Source organism: Condylostylus longicornis, unplaced genomic scaffold (assembly GCF_029603195.1).
Source record: "Condylostylus longicornis isolate FDR11 unplaced genomic scaffold, ASM2960319v2 ptg000048l, whole genome shotgun sequence".
Lineage (NCBI taxonomy): Eukaryota > Metazoa > Arthropoda > Insecta > Diptera > Dolichopodidae > Condylostylus > Condylostylus longicornis.
The window spans coordinates 13961770-13980648 of NW_026578017.1; the positions used below are offsets into that span (position 1 = coordinate 13961770).

The window sequence follows — 18879 nt, forward strand, 5'->3', positions numbered from 1 at the left end:
ATTTAAATTTATTTTTTAAATTTTTAATAGTATATTTTGTCCTTATAGTTCTTATGCATAATATTTTATAATATCTCAGAAGAAATTAAATGGAGGAGAGAATATATTTTTATGGTGTAAATTAAAATATATCTTGAACTTTTTATGAACAAAATATAAGTATAAAAGAAAATATAAAATAAAAATTTACAAAAAGAAATTGCAAAAGATTTCAAGGAAAAATTAAGATCATTTAATTGAAATTAAATTCGCATTGGTTTATGTTGTTGCTCTATAACGTATAAATTTGTCGAACCGGTTCTTGATTTTAATTTTATTGGGTGAAAATTACGAGTTATAAAATCGTCATTATTGCAATTTAAATGAAACAAATTATAAAAGTGTAACATTTTGATATTTTTAATAGGCAAACAAATTCTAAAGTGATTTTTTGAAAAATTTATAACATTTTCATTATAGCGGACCAGAGCTCTTTAAGAAGTTCACTATTCCGTCATAATAAAAACTTTTAAAATTTTCAATAGAAAATAAAAAATTACTAAATAGATCTTACTATTCTTACAAATTATAAACATTAATTTAAAAAAAAAAAAAAATTTAATTTTAATTTTTGAACTTTCAAACTGTACCTAGAACCCATAATAAATCATTTGCATTTTAATATAATGAAGAAAAAAAATTAAAAAAAAAAAAATAATATAAAAAAAAAAACCCCAGAATTCATTTCTATAATTCCCTTTGCAATTATAGTCCTTATAAACTTTTCAAAAAAAAACAAAATAAAACAAAAAAAAAAGAGCAAATATACCCGAGGCTTTGATTTATCACATAAAAGCATTAAAGAAATTAAATTTACCCACATTCATTTTTTTTATGTGATTTTTGAAATAAAATTAATAGACGAGAGAGAAAATAACAAAAAAAAAAAAAAGAAATACAACTCTTCTTAAAAAAATTTATTGACTATTTTTTTAAATATTTTATTATTCAATATTTAAAATGAATATATATATATATGTATATACTCATACTTACATATATGCATACATATACATACCCTCTTCATTTGTAGCACATAATGGTCCAACCCATTTTCCTTTAACACATCTTAATTTACATAATCTTCTATCACCTAGTGGTCCAACTTCACCGGGGAATCGAATTTCAGATACTTCTTGGAAACGTGATTCTTCATCACTTTCTTCTTCATCTTCTTCTTCTTCCGATTCCTCTTCTGGTGTATACTGCCCGAAACCACCATCGCCATCACCATCGTGACCTTTATCTAAAGAACGAAGTGAAAAATTACATAAAAAAAAAAAAAATTAAAATTCAAAAGTTTAAAAGGCAATTTAAAAAATAAGAATTTTATAAATTTTTTTATGTACATGTAAAGTAAATACTTGTTATATATACATATATACAATTATTTATTTTGAATTTTGAAAACGATAAAATGGAAAATATGCCAAAACCAATACAAAAAATTATAAAATCAATTTTATAGAAAATACGAAAGAATTAAATAAATTTTTTGTATCTTCGTTTAATGTACACGTATTTTTTTTTGGAAACACAGTAAAGTCTTTATAATACGAACTTTTGTAATCGCCTTTGTTATGCTTATTGCATGGAATACCTTACACTCAGATTAATACAGATTAGTTGTAACTAAATAATCCGCCAGAATAAGTAAAACTGAACAAGCTAACTCACGGTTGTAGTTGTTATAAAAAATTACTTGTATACGTTACGGTTAGTAAATTTACTTGTATGAAATTTTGACATTGAAGTTTATTTGAAAAACGTCAACGTTTTTCAAGAAATTAGACAAAATAAAATTACATGAGAATTTTCAACTTTATTTCATTTAAATTACAAAATTTTCCGGAGCAATTTAATTATTTGGTGTGCATGTCTTAATAATATAAGAATTCTTATTTCTTTAAATGAAAATCAACATATTATACATTATGTCACTGTACGCAAAAATTCTAGAATTTTTTACAACTCACCAAAAAGTATAATTAGTTCAAATACTCAAATTTTAACTCACAAGTCACAACCACAAATGTTCCATTGTATTTCTTTGTAGTAAACAAGAACAAATATTTTAATATTGGAAGGGAATATACAAAAATTGGCAATCGTACATGAATTTAATTCAAGGACACTTTAGTAAAACCACATAACTGAATTATAACGAAATGAGAAAAAATCATTTATGTTTCCTTATTGCCGTTTTTTGCTTGCTTAACCTCGATACATTTCTTCAATGAATTGCAGAAATTTTCTTAAATTTTTACAGAAATTGAAATTTTCAATGAAATATCAAATCGCGTGCCTATAAGATTTCTGTTATTAGACTATGAATAAATTGGTTTTTAAAAATTTAATTTTTTTTTAATATTTTGAATTTAAAATGAAATTATTTACCAATTTTTTGTCAATAATACACGCATTATACAAAATTTTTCTTCCTTGTATTGATTAATATTAAAAAAAAATATTAACATACTTTCTTGAAAAATAGCGTCATGTGTCCAAAATTATTTAAAAGTTTTTATTAACATATTGTATAAAAAATTTTTTTATAAGACCATTCGTTAAAAGCTCGTTGGTAATCCAAAAATAATTACGTTGCAGTTTTTATAATATAGATGAAATGGAAGATTATAATATTTAAAATTTCTTGCAAATGAATGTTGATAGGATTTGGCCAGCGCAGCTACGCATAACCTATTGGATTTCATAATCACGATATCCAAGGTTTCAAGATGTACTATGATTATATACTTTAGCACATTAGACAATCATTTCTGAATACTAAAAACGTAAACCGATATGATTTACCTCTTCATTTACGATAAATCATCTATACGATCTGGTAGGTAGTGCTTAGCAGTCAAAAAGATGTGTTTGGTGGTCTTGTCACTGGCCCTACCTTGAAAACAAATTTCATCATAAAAGCTTATTTAGGTTACCTTTTAGCCTCCTGATTAAAAATCAATAAAGACTGCTGTAATAGAATTGAACGGAGTAAATCTGGAGAATGTTTTCGGCGTACCTATTCATTCCAGTTCGAAAATATGCTCCTAAATAAGTTGTTTTTTAAAGAAACATTTTTTTTTATTTTTAAAAATTTAAATGTTTTATGCAAAATAAACGAAACCGGCGGACTCTTATTCTTGTTACAAACCAATAATTTATTCCGAATTTCAGTATTTCTCGGCTTGAGGAATTGTTTTAAAAATCGCGACCGTTTAGTTCTATACATCATGATAGATCCGCAAATAAAATTTTAAATTAACCCCAAATCTTTTTTCATCTAATTTAAATTATAACACGAGATCAAATCTTTAATATCTTTTTCTTTAGGTATACAAATGCCAAAAAAGATGGATGGACACTAAAAAAACAAAAATTAAGTCACAAAATTTTTCTTTTTTAATCCTCGAAACTTTTCTTTTCTTGAAAGTTTTCCAAAAAAAAAAAAAAAAAACAAAAATAGGACATAAAATATTATAAAATTTTAAATTTATCAATCAATTTGTCATTTGATCAGATTAAAACTAGGCTAGCAAAATAAAGAACGTATAAGAAAATCGAAATAAAAATTGGTAAAGGATAAAGTATAAATATTCATGTGCACATGAGAATACGTGTTTGTATGGATATATGCGGATATATTATCGGAACTTGTATAAAATACTAAAATTTCGAAACTTTTCCAAACAAAAAGAAAGATGTGATTTAAAATTTTCCATTAGAAAAAAAAATTTTTTTTTAGAAAAATTTATTGAATTTCTTGTAACTTATTTATTATAAATTGTATAAAAAGAGAACCTTAACACCCCGAACGAACATAAAGTAGATTTGCAATTATCCAAAATAGATTTTGGTGCAACTCTAGTTTCGCTTGACCTGAAAAACCCTTAATACTACTCGTTTTTGGGTCATACTGTTTGAAAATCTTGAAATTGCATTTAAAAAATAACGTTAAGATCCTAATTTTTGGTTAATACTGTTTATAACTTTAACAGTATGTAACAGTAGTGATCGTGTAAATTTTGTGAAATAGTAAAATTATTTTTGAAGCTGTTTTGGTGTAGTTCCGCAATTTTAACTTCTTTTACAGATAATAAAATATTGCATATATCTAGGCTTACTAAAAGATCTTCGAATTAAATTATGGCAATTATTGGAAGGAAACTTATCTATCTTATAAAAATTTAAATCAAAATATATTCAAATATTACTCGATGAGGAAATTTTGAGGAGATTCTCGATGTCATTCATATTCATCTATACATATAACGTATATATGTAACTGAACAACAACATTACAACATTAGCAATTTTAAAATTTTCATTTTACATTGCTTTCATTTATATTCTACGGCCCTAAATAACCAATTTATTTAAACATATCCCTGAATAATTTACGAATTTATTAAAAAAATATTTTGTATTCCGATCTTTTCGGTTATAATAAATGTAGGTAATAATATAAAAGAGAAAATTTTCTTGTAAAAAAAAAATTAAATGAAATTTTAAAATTAAAATCCAATGCAAAGCATTTACTTGAACTACAAAAAATATGGTGTCTACATACATATAAAAATTTACATTCGTTTTAAAATTCATATTCATCAGCTAATGTTATTTAATAGATGAAAATTCAGGTTCAAACCCTCTAAATATTTTCACATTAATCCGATTCAGTTGTTGATCCGATCAAAAAGGATTTTGCTTTAAAATGTTCCTTTTTTCTTGCTTCTTTTTTGTTTTCATTATTAAATTTTTCTAAAAATTAGTTGATGAAATTAAAATAATAATAACTGTGGTTATTTTAACATTTTCGAAAATTTACTTCCAACAAATAAACATGGGATTATTAAATAATATATTAAAAAAAGGCCTCTAAAAGTGACCTCATTAATAGCTTTCTATAAGAGACTCTTATAAATAAAAAATTTACAAGAATTTTGGGCAGGGCAGGATTTTTCCAATTTAACAAAACCCTGAAAGCAAAATTGAAACATTCAAACGAAAATTATTGTACACAAGAAGGTCGCTGCAAATTTTCCAAAATTACCAAATTTACACTACAATAAATTAGCATGAAATTTTTAAATTACCTTTTCGAAATTAAAGGATTCCGAAATGAAAATATTTTGTAAATTTTCAAGTCAGTAATACACAAATATGGTTCTAAAAATTCTAAAAAAATTTCAGAATATCTTGCGTTTATATTCTGAAATTTTTTTAACTACATACAATACGATTTGAAATACATCCAAAAATTTCAATGACATGACTGCACTGCTCAGTCAATGCCATATAACAGCTGCCATGTAACTCCACAAGCTTATTTTAGATATTCGGAAAAATAATAAAGTTAGGTTCATAAGATTTGGCAGTCATGTGTCCAATTATAGGTAATATATGTCCTTGCAGTTGACAGGTTCAAGTAACTGTCATACAACCATGAAAGCTAATTCTAAATATTTGAAAAACAAATTTTTATACTCAGATTATTAATGTTTTTACTTGTTTTAATTTTATTCCAATGGCTTTTATGAAATAAGTTTACGAAAATATACGAAAGCGGATAAAGCACTGAGTAATGCTCTTAAAATAAGAGTATTTTTATATATGCTATCATTTAATTTTATTGTGAAAGTAAATTTCGGAATACAGTAAAGTGAGGATGAAATGAAATTTTTCTATTTGAAAGGTTTGATTTTACAAATCAAAGCATAATTTCTTTTAATTTTCTAATATTTTACATACCTACTTGAATAAAGCAAATTTAAAAGTGGAAAATAAATATCTGAAACTCTCGTATACCAATATACTGTTTACGTATTACAAGACCTCTTAATAATAAAACTGTTTGTTATAGTTTATACATAAATAATTCTGTTATATAAAATTCTACACAGAATCACTTTAATATTATGCAAAATTTTTTAATAAATTTGCATATATACTTAAAATATCATTTAAATCGTATAAAATTTCAAAATTTTGTTTTCCAATGAAACAATTATAACAGATCAATTTTCATTTCTTATGTAATATATTCATTATTGTGTCCTTCATCGTCCATTTATATCCAATATGCAAATTTCGATAAATCCTTTTAAGTATCATTGATTTCGATTTTCATTTTCAAATGATATAGGCTATTATTTATTAATATATATATATATATATATATTTATATATATTTATATAAGTATATAATACGAAAATTCATTCTACATAATACAGAGATATTACCAAAAAAAATTGTATTATTGATTGCAGAAAATTGTACTGGCCATGTATAGCATTTTTATAATATTCAGCTACAAATAAATCATATGGAATAAATCTTAGGCAAAAATCGAGTCGCAGTTGTTCTTCAATAAATACCTCACATAATTTACATTCTATGTCTTATAAACTCTACATTAGAAATACTTAAATAAAATAGAAGAGGATGGTTTCACATATTAAAATTTTTTTAGAGAAACTGCAACATTTTAGTTACAAAATTTAAAATAACTACAACTCTTAATTACTAAGTTGGAATATATATGCCTCAGTTTTCGAATATTTAGTGTTAAAAATGGAAAAGAATTGCAAACATTCATTAATTCGAGTGTTTGTTTGAAGGGCATTATAACGCTAAAAAATATCGTGTGAGACATAGATATATAAGGACATATATTTGATTAGTGCCGAATTTTGACATGATTTTGCTATGTTTGTCCGTCCGTTCAACTGTCCTCTTCGGAAATATCTCAAAAACCATTGAACTACACCCTACAGACTAAACAAATTTGCGCAAATAGTCGAAATATAGTAGTTGTGGTATGAATGATAACGAATAATTTCGTTATGTATCGGAAATAACAAAGTTTATCATCTCTTGGAGTTAGGTTCAACTCATGGAATACTGGTACGGGTATCAGAAACTGTATTCTTTCTCGTTTTTATATAAAATACTATGAATGAGTACGTATCTTTTCATTATTTATTAATAAATTACAATATCTAAGCAGCGGGAAACAAAAATTCGCATTAATCGCAAAATGGAACGCAATGGCAAAAACTAGTTGAATTCAATTATAAAACCGAAAAAGATATGATTCGAAAAAATCATTTTACTGTTAAGTGTTAAGTGTTACCCACATAATTTTATTACAAACGGATCAATTCAAATGATAATAGAATTTTATTTACAAAATATGAAATCGATTTCGTATGCGTATACCAAAACAAGTGTATACTAATAGGGATCGCCAATTATATAAATTGATTTTATCTATTTGTTTAAATGATTATCTCAAAGGTATTTCTTTAGACCTATTTAATTATTTACTACTAAACCTCTCAAAAAACAATTTGATCAATTCTAGAATATTTTCATTTTCAATTTAAATGTTTTCTTTCCGTTTTATTTAATAAAAATTTTCGATTCTTTGTTTTTTTTTTATTTTAATAAAATAAATAGTGCCCAAAGGTTTCGAATGAAAAATAATGTTATTTTACTTGAATTAAATTCTCCTAAATCCAATTAACTTATAATATATGAAGTACCCACAAATTTTTTATTAATTTGATAATGGAAATTCGAATTAAAAAAAAATATCTGTACTTCAATTTTATTTTAATATTTATGAATAGTGTAATTTTCAAAGATTTAAGTGATTGGTATGTTTTTTGCCTTTGTATTTTTTAAATAATTGGGTAGAACAGCATTGCGTATAGTAAGGCATTGAGAATTTCCTACGTAATGCATTCATTAGTAGAATTCATAAATTTATAAAGAAAAACAATATTGTTTTTTAGGCAATTAATTTACAATTTGAGCAATTTAATTGTAGAACTCGAGTTAGAACTAAGGTTGCAGCTTTTGTTGCTTATTACAACATTTAACTTAAGTTACATTACAGGTTAAGTTAAGATTGGTTCAAGAACCCATTTTCAATTTTAATTTTTTTGCAAATAAAATTTTAGTATTTTAGATTTTGAGCAGCTTGAAACAATGCTTTAAAATTTTTTTTGGTTACAAATGTGGGGCTGGTACGTATACAAAAAAATTCCGAGAATTATGTTACTTAGTCTTAACTAGTTTTCAAATTCAATACTACTTTATTGAAATTAGTGTAAAATACCTAAATACTTTTATTATTTTATTTTAAATATACTTACAAATATTTGACAACTGATCATTTACTGCAACACTGACATAACTCAAAATTATCAAATTTGAGAAAATTGATAAATTGCCACTTATAATAAAATATAAAATATAGTATTATTTTATATTTTATTATAAGTGGCAATTTTCAAGCTTAAAAAATGGCTTTTTTTGCAAATAAAAATAAATTTTTTAAACGCTTATTTCTGTACAAGTAACTCTGAACTTACACTTATTTAATTAAGACACTGTTTACCGTAAATGAGCGAAATATTTTGCAATTTTACGGTAAACAGCTGTGCAATTTTTCGTCATAGCAAGAAAAATTAAAATTACTTTGAAAATATCAAAACTAATAGTGTTCGCAAATGTTTTTTCTGAAAAATTTTCATTTTTACGTATATTGATAGTTTAAGAGTTGCGACAGTTACATACAAGTTGACTTTGAAATACTGTTTGTCAATAATGACTTAAAATATCATAGTATTTAGGTACGGTATCTGTTCATATATAAAATATAACAGTTCATATATGCCAGTTAAAAATACCTACATATTTTATAATACAGAAATGAAATGAAATTCACATAAACAATATGATTTTATAAATTTCAGTCTAAAATTTCAAAAATTATTGGAGCAAATTAATTAAAATTTTGAAATTGGAAAACAACTGTTACACATAATGTACGTATATATACATATACAATATAGAAATTATTATTTTCATTGATTTTACAATATTCGTATAATAATCTTGTATAATAACAAGTTAATAAATATTGTTTTGTTCAAAAATAAGCTATTGTAAAGTATTTTAATAAATATATTCAAAAGGATTCAAAATTAATTAATAAGCGTACTTATATTTCAATTATTCTATAGAAATATTCACATTTCAAATAAGTGCATTTTAATATTTTGAAGTTTACATGTTTGAATTTTGAAAAATAAAATAATCAAAAACTACAGATTTTATATACGCGTATATAAAATTTTTTTCAATGGAAATATTCAACATATAATTAATCATTTTTATGATGATTTTATAAAATTTAGAATTTTCAAAGGAATACATACATATATATGAGAACCCAAACCAATTCATAAATTTATAGCTAATTCAAATGCAATTCCCGACAATTTTATATTTCATTGAAAAAATTTTTTGTGAAATATTTTATATTGCGAGTATACATATTATGCATTATATAATATCATATCAGTATACTTCATGGACTCCGATAATATGCCCTTATATATGCCAGCGAAACTAAACAAAATGATTTGTCTTTATAACAAACGAGTACAATTGAACCCACTATAAATAAAGTTTTATTGATTTTATCGTGAAAACGCACAATAAAGGAGCATTAACAATCAAATGATTTAAGTTCAACAAGAGTTTACAAATACGAAATCAATGGATTATTAAAAAAAAAATTTCACTATTTTATTTTGATTTTTACAATTGATGTGGGCTTCATTTGTTCATTAATTTGTACTAATAATGAAAATAATATTTAAAGTTTAAAAAAGTGGCTATAAATTAATATTGGAAATATTCCTTAGCAATGCAAGTTCTACAAGAAATTCCAGAAAGTTTTATTCCTTTTTGATATATTTGCCATAAAGTTTTTGAAAAAACTAGCTATAAACATTTAGAAAAGCCTAATTTTGCATTTGCCCTAATGTCAAAACTGATTGTCAATAAATTTTCTCGAAATTATTTGGAGTTTTCATCATTTTCGCAAAATTAATACTATAATCTATATAAATAATTGAAATAATTGCAATTTCAGTGATTTTGACATTTAGCTCCATGCAATGAATGACATTTTCATATTTTAAATGACCTCCCAATTATAATTGGCGCAGTCAATATTCTACAAAGAAAGCAAATCAAAATAAAATAGAATTATTCATATGAAAGCTCCTGTTCTTTAACGAACTCAGAACTCTAAGAATTCATTCATAATCATTATAAGAGAAATTTATTATTCATACAAAATACGAATTCAACAATCTTCCCAACTTCATACATTACTCAATTCTGCATACAATCATATATACATAGATTCGTTATTACATTAAAATGCTGTTTTTAAGGTTTTCCAAACTATTATTGTAACTTTGAACCACAAATTTTTTTCAAGGCAACATTTAACCTCAACCACTAATAATTACAGTATCCATTTAAAAAAAAATTGCCGCATAAACACATAGTTATATACAAAAATTAAAAAAAAAATCCATTAAAAACTTTTAAAAAAGTAAAAATTAACTTTTGTTTTACAACAAATATTAGGAATTTTTATGCTCAAAAAAATGTTTGTAACATTAAAAAACCAAAAAAAACAAAAACAATAACAAAACACTAATTATATTTTTGGAAACCGCATTATACCTATCTACTACAGTAACACATTTAACAAAACAAAATATATCAAAAAAATTAAATTTGTTAAAGCATGTGCAAAAAACATGAAACTTAAATTATTTACAAGCAAGTGTCACAAAAACATTCTTATTTCATAGCAATAGAAAAAAAACAAGGATAAAAAAACTAAAATAGGACAAGTTTTTGCTATATCATCCTTAATATTTCAAACGAAAGCTACAATCGAGCATACATATAAAAAAAGTAGATTGTGTTCAAAATTAAATAAACATTTAAAGCCTAAATCCTAGGTGAGCTACTTTAATTAAACAGCAATTTCCACTGCCAAGTTCAATATTCCTGGATTGCATGATTTTCCTAGACATTTCGGTTTTGTCACAAAGTGGAAACAAGTTTACAATTTTAATAAACTTAATCGGATAATACACGTAAACTGGACTACATATGACAGTGCAAACGCTACTGGAAATAAAAAATTTGAAAAGCAAAATTTGTTTTAAACAACTGCATATAAAAATCTCTAATTAATAGATTTCCTTGTTAGACACAAATTTCTATTAATAAGAATTAAAACTAAATCACACGGAGATTAGTTACTTGAGTGTAACAAAATTTTACAGAACAATGAAAGCAAATAAATAACACACTAGGGGCCCCTGTGGTTTGCTTATAAGCAGCATTGTCTGTTGTAAAAACAGGATTGTGGCAATCAATTTTAAAATAAGTTTAGAAAAATTTGTACATATTATGGCATACATATGCAGGTATATACTTGTATATGCATAAATATCATATTGGTTTGAATACTAATGATAAATAAAAGTAATGGAAATATTTTTAATTTAATAAATTTTAAGATGTAATATGTGTCACTGTTAATTACATAGATATGATTAAAATTCAAATTAAGAATTAGTTAACAATTAAGAACGAAAAATTTCCTTCTAAACAACGTTATCTAGATAAGTACGTAACGTAACGTTATTCGTGTTCTTATATCTCTCACAATTTTTAGTTTTATTTTTTTTAATTCCATTCCATGTTAAATACAACAGCAAAAAATTATTTTACTCTTACTTAACTCATTTAAAATATTTCGCTTCCTTTTGCTTTTTATTTTTGTTTAAGGTAGTAAAGCAAAAAAACAAAAAAAATATTACTACTCTTTTTAGCACTTTTCCAAAAATTTTTTGAAAAAAAGTGCTTATTAGTTTCACTCTGTCCGTCCGTCCGTCCGTCCGTCCGTCCGTCCGTCCGTCCGTCCGTCCGTCCGTCCGTCCGTCTGTCCGTCCGTCCGTCCGTCCGTCCGTCCGTCCGTCCGTCCGTCCGTCCGTCCGTCCGTGTGTCTGTTTACAAAACTTCTACATTCTTAAAGATAGAAAGCTGAAATTTAATACGTACATAGATCTTTACTAGAAACTTATTTTCGTAGAACAAAATTTTTACCTATCTCCCCCCCTCTAGAAGTTATACCCCCCCAAAGCACTAAAAATGGCCTATTTTAACTATTTGTTGCAATGAAACCACAAGCATTTTTGAAATTTTGCAAACGCAGAAAGGCAGTGGCTTGCTTCCCCTATCGCGGTATACTATAGTTAAACTTTAGAAAAACAAAATGGCCGTTCAAATTTACCGTTATCTAAAGTCCTTTTTTTCCAAATTTTTGATGTCGTTTTTCTTCTAGACCCCAGCCTGTAGAAGCCTGAAATTTTAGGGGCTTTTAGACATTAACAAGTAGTTCATTTCGTTAGAAGAAAATTTTTTTCCATCTCCACCCCCTCTCAAGTTATGGCCTCTTGAAATTTGTAAAATTTGCATTTTTGACGCCTTATATTTCTGAAACCGCAAGTTTTTTCAAATTTCTATAAACGCAAAAAGTTAACGGTAAATTCTATGACATTAAAAAATATAATTATTTTTCTTAACTCACACAATTAACCCTTAAAATCGAGGATTATGTTAACCCCTGTTTATATTAAATTTTGCTTTATTTCAAAGACTGCATAAATGGTTCATCCTAAATATATGCAATCCTAGAAATAGTTTCGTTTATAAATGAAAATAATTTTAATAGTGTGGTGGATATACATAGACTGTTTTTAAAAGCAGTACTTTCACCTGTTAAAGGGAAAAGTGCTGCAATACAAACCATTGGTTTGACCCAACTTTATTTTTTATATTTTTTATTTTATTTATTTGAAAAATAATTACATACAAAAATGTTCTAAAAAATTTTATATAGGGTACCAAGTATGAAAACAGAAACTGTAATGTCCTGCTGTGATACCAAAAAAACAAAAACATGGAAAGTATAAAATCATAATAAAAATTTTCTCAGGTATTAAAATTCAATGTCATTTATATTGTTTCCTTGTGTAGTCATCTATATGTATTTACACAATACATACATATATATCCATATATTTAAAATATATCCTTTCATATTGAGTCCTTATTTTGATAATTTTTTAATAGACTTCCGTTTCTCGTTAATGAATCGCCTTTTGTTTCAATATAAAAGCAATATAAAATTGATTATCTAGCTTTTATTTTTAATTTGCTAGAACCTTTTTATTTTTCAATAATTTCAAAAAGAGAATTATATTCCTGGCAGGAATTTTAACGCCCCTATCATTTTTAGCACTTTTCCAAAAAATTTTTGAAAAAAAGTGCTTATTAGTTTCACTCTGTCCGTCCGTCCGTCCGTCCGTCCGTCCGTCCGTCCGTCCGTCCGTCCGTCCGTCCGTCCGTCCGTCTGTCCGTATGTCTGTTTACAAAACTTCTACACCCTTGAAGATAGAAAGCTGAAATTTTGTATGTACATAGAGTTTTACTAGAAACTTATTTTCGTAGAACAAAATTTTTATCTATCTCCCCCCCTTTAGAAATTATACCCCCCCGAAACCCTAAAAATGCCATTCTTTAACTATTTAGTGCAATGAAACCATAAAGATTTTTCAAATTTTGCAAACGCAGAAAGGCAGCGGCTTGCTTCCCCTAGCGGGGTATACTAAAGGTTAACTTTAGAAAAACAAAATGGCCGCTCAAATTTACCGTTATCTAAAGTCCGTTTTTTCCAAATTTTTGATGTCGTTTATTTTCTAGACCCCAACTTGTAGAAGCTTGAAATTTTATGGGCTTTTAGACATTAATAAATAGTTCATTTCGTTGGAAGAAATTTTTTTTCCATCTCCACCCCCTCTCAAGTTATGGCCTCTTGAAATTTGTAAAATTTGCATTTTTGACGCCTTATATTTCTGAAACCGCAAGTTTTTTCAAATTTCTATAAACGCAAAAAGTTAACGGTAAATTCTATGACATTAAAAAATATAATTATTTTTCTTAACTCACACAATTAACCCTTAAAATCGAGGATTATGTTAACCCCTGTTTATATTAAATTTTGCTTTATTTCAAAGACTGCATAAATGGTTCATCCTAAATATATGCAATCCTAGAAATAGTTTCGTTTATAAATGAAAATAATTTTAATAGTGTGGTGGATATACATAGACTGTTTTTAAAAGCAGTACTTTCACCTGTTAAAGGGAAAAGTGCTGCAATACAAACCATTGGTTTGACCCAACTTTATTTTTTATATTTTTTATTTTATTTATTTGAAAAATAATTACATACAAAAATGTTCTAAAAAATTTTATATAGGGTACCAAGTATGAAAACAGAAACTGTAATGTCCTGCTGTGATACCAAAAAAACAAAAACATGGAAAGTATAAAATCATAATAAAAATTTTCTCAGGTATTAAAATTCAATGTCATTTATATTGTTTCCTTGTGTAGTCATCTATATGTATTTACACAATACATACATATATATCCATATATTTAAAATATATCCTTTCATATTGAGTCCTTATTTTGATAATTTTTTAATAGACTTCCGTTTCTCGTTAATGAATCGCCTTTTGTTTCAATATAAAAGCAATATAAAATTGATTATCTAGCTTTTATTTTTAATTTGCTAGAACCTTTTTATTTTTCAATAATTTCAAAAAGAGAATTATATTCCTGGCAGGAATTTTAACGCCCCTATCATTTTTAGCACTTTTCCAAAAAATTTTTGAAAAAAAGTGCTTATTAGTTTCACTCTGTCCGTCCGTCCGTCCGTCCGTCCGTCCGTCCGTCCGTCCGTCCGTCCGTCCGTCCGTCCGTCCGTCTGTCCGTGTGTCTGTTTACAAAACTTCTACACCCTTGAAGATAGAAAGCTGAAATTTTGTATGTACATAGAGTTTTACTAGAAACTTATTTTCGTAGAACAAAATTTTTATCTATCTCCCCCCCTTTAGAAATTATACCCCCCCGAAACCCTAAAAATGCCATTCTTTAACTATTTAGTGCAATGAAACCATAAAGATTTTTCAAATTTTGCAAACGCAGAAAGGCAGTGGCTTGCTTCCCCTAGCGGGGTATACTAAAGGTTAACTTTAGAAAAACAAAATGGCCGCTCAAATTTACCGTTATCTAAAGTCCGTTTTTTCCAAATTTTTGATGTCGTTTATTTTCTAGACCCCAACTTGTAGAAGCTTGAAATTTTATGGGCTTTTAGACATTAACAAATAGTTCATTTCGTTGGAAGAAATTTTTTTTCCATCTCCTTCCCCTCTCAAGTTATTGCCTCTTGAAATTTATAAAATTTGAATTTTTGACACCTTATATTTCCGAAACCGCAAGCTCTTTCAAATTTCTATAAACACAAAAAGCTAACGGTAAATTCCATGACATTAAAAAATATAATTATTTTTCTTAACTCACATAATTAAACCTTAAAATCGAGCATTATGTTAACCCCACTTTATATTAATTTTTGCTTTATTTCAAAGACTGCATAAATCGTTGATCCTAAATATATGCAATCCTAGAAAGAGTTTTGTATATGAATGAAAATAATTCTTAGAATGTGTGATAGGTATACATAGACTGTATTTAAAAGCAGAATTTTCACTTGCTGAAGGGAAAAGTGCTACAATACAAACCATTGGTTTGACCCAACTTTATTTTACTCTCTTTCGCTTTTCGCTTTTCATTTTTTGTTTTTGTTTTACAGTATGTATAATCAATTGAGTAATGTATGTACCCAGTATTCTCTTTTGCTATTTTCATTTCTTTGTTTTTGTTATTTATTAGATTATATGTATACCTGTTCATGAACTGGAAAAATCTTGTAAAATATAATATAGATTGCTAGAATTGACTCGTAAACTATAGATTATCGACTCTCTTTTGTAGAAAAATGCCTTATTGTGTAACATAAAAAAAAAAGGATTTTATACTTGAATAAAATCCTAAAATTTTAAATTATTCTACTGTATAAAACTTAATCCGATTGATATTTGCAAATTTTAAGCACAGTACTAAATTTAAATGTTAATTTAAAGGATATGAACGTTGCTTCATTTCATTTTAAACACAATTTCTATAATAAACAGAGCGGGGTCTTATCGTTTAAAATTTAATAAAAAATTATTTCAATCTCAGCTTTTCTTTTATTAGCACTTTTCCAAAAAATTTTTGAAAAAAAAGTGCTTATTAGTTTCACTCTGTCCGTCCGTCCGTCCGTCCGTCCGTCCGTCCGTCCGTCCGTCCGTCCGTGTGTCTGTTTACAAAACTTCTACACCCTTGAAGATAGAAAGCTGAAATTTTGTACGTACATAGATTTTTACTAGAAACTTATTTTCGTGGAACAAAATTTTTACCTATCTCCCCCCCTTTAGAAGTTATACCCCCACAAAACCCTAAAAATGCCATTCTTTAACTATTTAGTGCAATGAAACCATAAGGATTTTTCAAATTTTGCAAACGCAGAAAGGCAGTGGCTTACTTCCCCTAGCGGGGTATACTAAAGGTTAACTTTAGAAAAACAAAATGGCCGCTCAAATTTACCGTTATCTAAAGTCCGTTTTTTCCAAATTTTTGATGTCGTTTATTTTCTAGACCCCAGCCTGTAGAAGCTTGAAATTTTATGGGCTTTTAGACATTAACAAATAGTTCATTTCGTTAGAAGAAAATTTTTTTCCATCTCCTTCCCCTCTCAAGTTATGGCCTCTTGAAATTTGTAAAATTTGAATTTTTGACACCTTATATTTCCGAAACCGCAAGCTTTTTCAAATTTCTATAAACATAAAAAGCTAACGGTAAATTCCATGAAATTAAAAAATATAATTATTTTTCTTAACTCACATAATTAAACCTTAAAATCGAGCATTATGTTAACCCCTTTTTATATTAATTTTTGCTTTATTTCAAACACTGCATATATGCGTCATCCTAAATATATGCAATTCTAGAAATAGTTTTGTATATGAATGAAAATAATTTTAATAGTTTGATAGGTATACATAGACTGTATTTAAAAGCAGAATTTTCACTTGCTGAAGGGAAAAGTGCTACAATACAAACCATTGGTTTGACCCAACTTTATTTTTGTTAAAATTCTTTGCCAAAAATTAAAATTTCTGCAAGAAGATAATTAATGACATTAGGTGCCATTTTGTTCTTTTATTTTTTTTAATATTAAATTTATAATGAAAAATGGCCCTTATATAGTATTATAAATTTCTAGATTAGTTCAATTATTTTTTCTTTATCATAAGATTTTCATTAAATTTTAAGTCAATTTCAACAAAAATAGCTCATTAGATAATAATTGTATTCGTCATCTTCTACCAATTTCCTGTCATATAAAACGTAAAAAATAACGAAATTGTCTTTTAATTTTCTCAATTATTGTTACACATCATCAGATTTTCCAATAGCATTTCTTCCTCAACTTTATTTTTCATAAAATCTAAAATCTGAAATTGACTTTAATTTTGGCATTTTGATTAAAAAAAGAAATTTCCAAGGTTAACAACAAAATTTTAAGAAAGGAAAGAGAAAATGAAATGAAAAAATTTACAAATAAATAAACAAGAAGCAATAACAATAATAAAACGCCATTAAACTCACAAAAAACCAAAGAAAAATAAACATTATCCTTGTGATTAAAATTTATCCTTAAAGCTGCTCATCAGCAAAATGAACAAAATTTAAACTTAAAATTATTTATAAAGAAAAACAAAAAACAAGAAAATAAAATGTCTCATGAGATAAATCACACTCTTCTATAGCTGGACCGTTTACAGATCAACAATTTATCTATATAAAATACAACAAATACAATATTTTAACAATAACATAAAGTGCCACCCTTATGAATAAAACAAAATACAAAAAACAAAAACTTTTTGTGTTTCTTTCTCTTTTTTTTTTCCTAATAAAAAGCAATAAGAAAACTACCCTTAAGGGTAGTTATAAGCGAGGCGAGAGTGAAAAAAAAGCAAAATGATGGCTTTAACAAACAATCCAATGAATAGAATAGATAAAAAAAAGTGGCATTTAGTCAAATGAATGGAAAAATATTAAGACTGTAGAGATCAGAATGAACAAGCAAAACAATGGGACAGACAACAAGACAAAAAATATAGTAATTTAACGGTATTAAAGCACCGAATTTCTCATTCATAGAAAAAGAAGGCGAATATTAAATTGTATAGATTTCGTCCTACTTTTCATAAGGCACAAGATTATTGTTCCCGAAAATTATATTGTTGTTGTTCATCATGCCGACTCTACACATCATATCACAACTCTTTGCTCGGAGTTCAAAAAGGGTTTAAGAAATTTCATTAGAATGAGGATATCAATTAAAACAAAAACCCGTTTCAGTTGCAATCGTTCACTTTACTGCATAAAAGATAAGAATTACGTACAAACGAGGCCTTTGAGACTTGACCAATTCCTGTCAGTTTGCATAAATCAGCTTTAATGTTAAATATTGTGCCATATACCTCACAGATTTGAATCCAAAAATTTCTTTTTTTCTGTGCAATTTGAATAAATTCTCATCCGCAAAATTTCAAATTTTGTTTATAATATGAGAGCAATAAAATTCCGTACTTTTTTCTTAAACCTAACAGCATTTGGAAAACTTTATTATATTACGAACGTTAAAGCATGTGCATATTAGTAAGGATGAAGGATGACCCAATATTAAATAAAAAAATTAACACGCAGATAAATTTAGTCAAGTCAATTCATACAAAACACAACAACAAATTAACAGTTATGTTCAACATAAAATAAATTCTCCTTTCACTCTCCTTTTTTCGCATTTAAAGATTGTTTCTTTTTCGTAATTTTCCCTTTTTCCTCTTCTTTTTCATTACTCTTATATTTTCTGCGTTCTAACTTCGTCCCTTTTTATTCGTTATTTCTTTACTTGAA

General features: G+C 26.5%; 1 protein-coding gene across 6 annotated transcripts in view; it reads right to left on the bottom strand.

Annotated features, from left to right (window-relative positions):
• LOC129611217 (locomotion-related protein Hikaru genki) overlaps positions 1–18879 on the bottom strand; it is a 91899-nt gene that overhangs the window by 25415 nt on the left and 47605 nt on the right. For all 6 annotated transcript variants that reach the window (XM_055524222.1, XM_055524220.1, XM_055524221.1 and 3 more), the window contains one exon: positions 1058–1285. In XM_055524222.1, coding sequence (XP_055380197.1) covers positions 1058–1285 — 228 coding nt within the window. The remainder of the gene's footprint in view (positions 1–1057; positions 1286–18879) is intronic.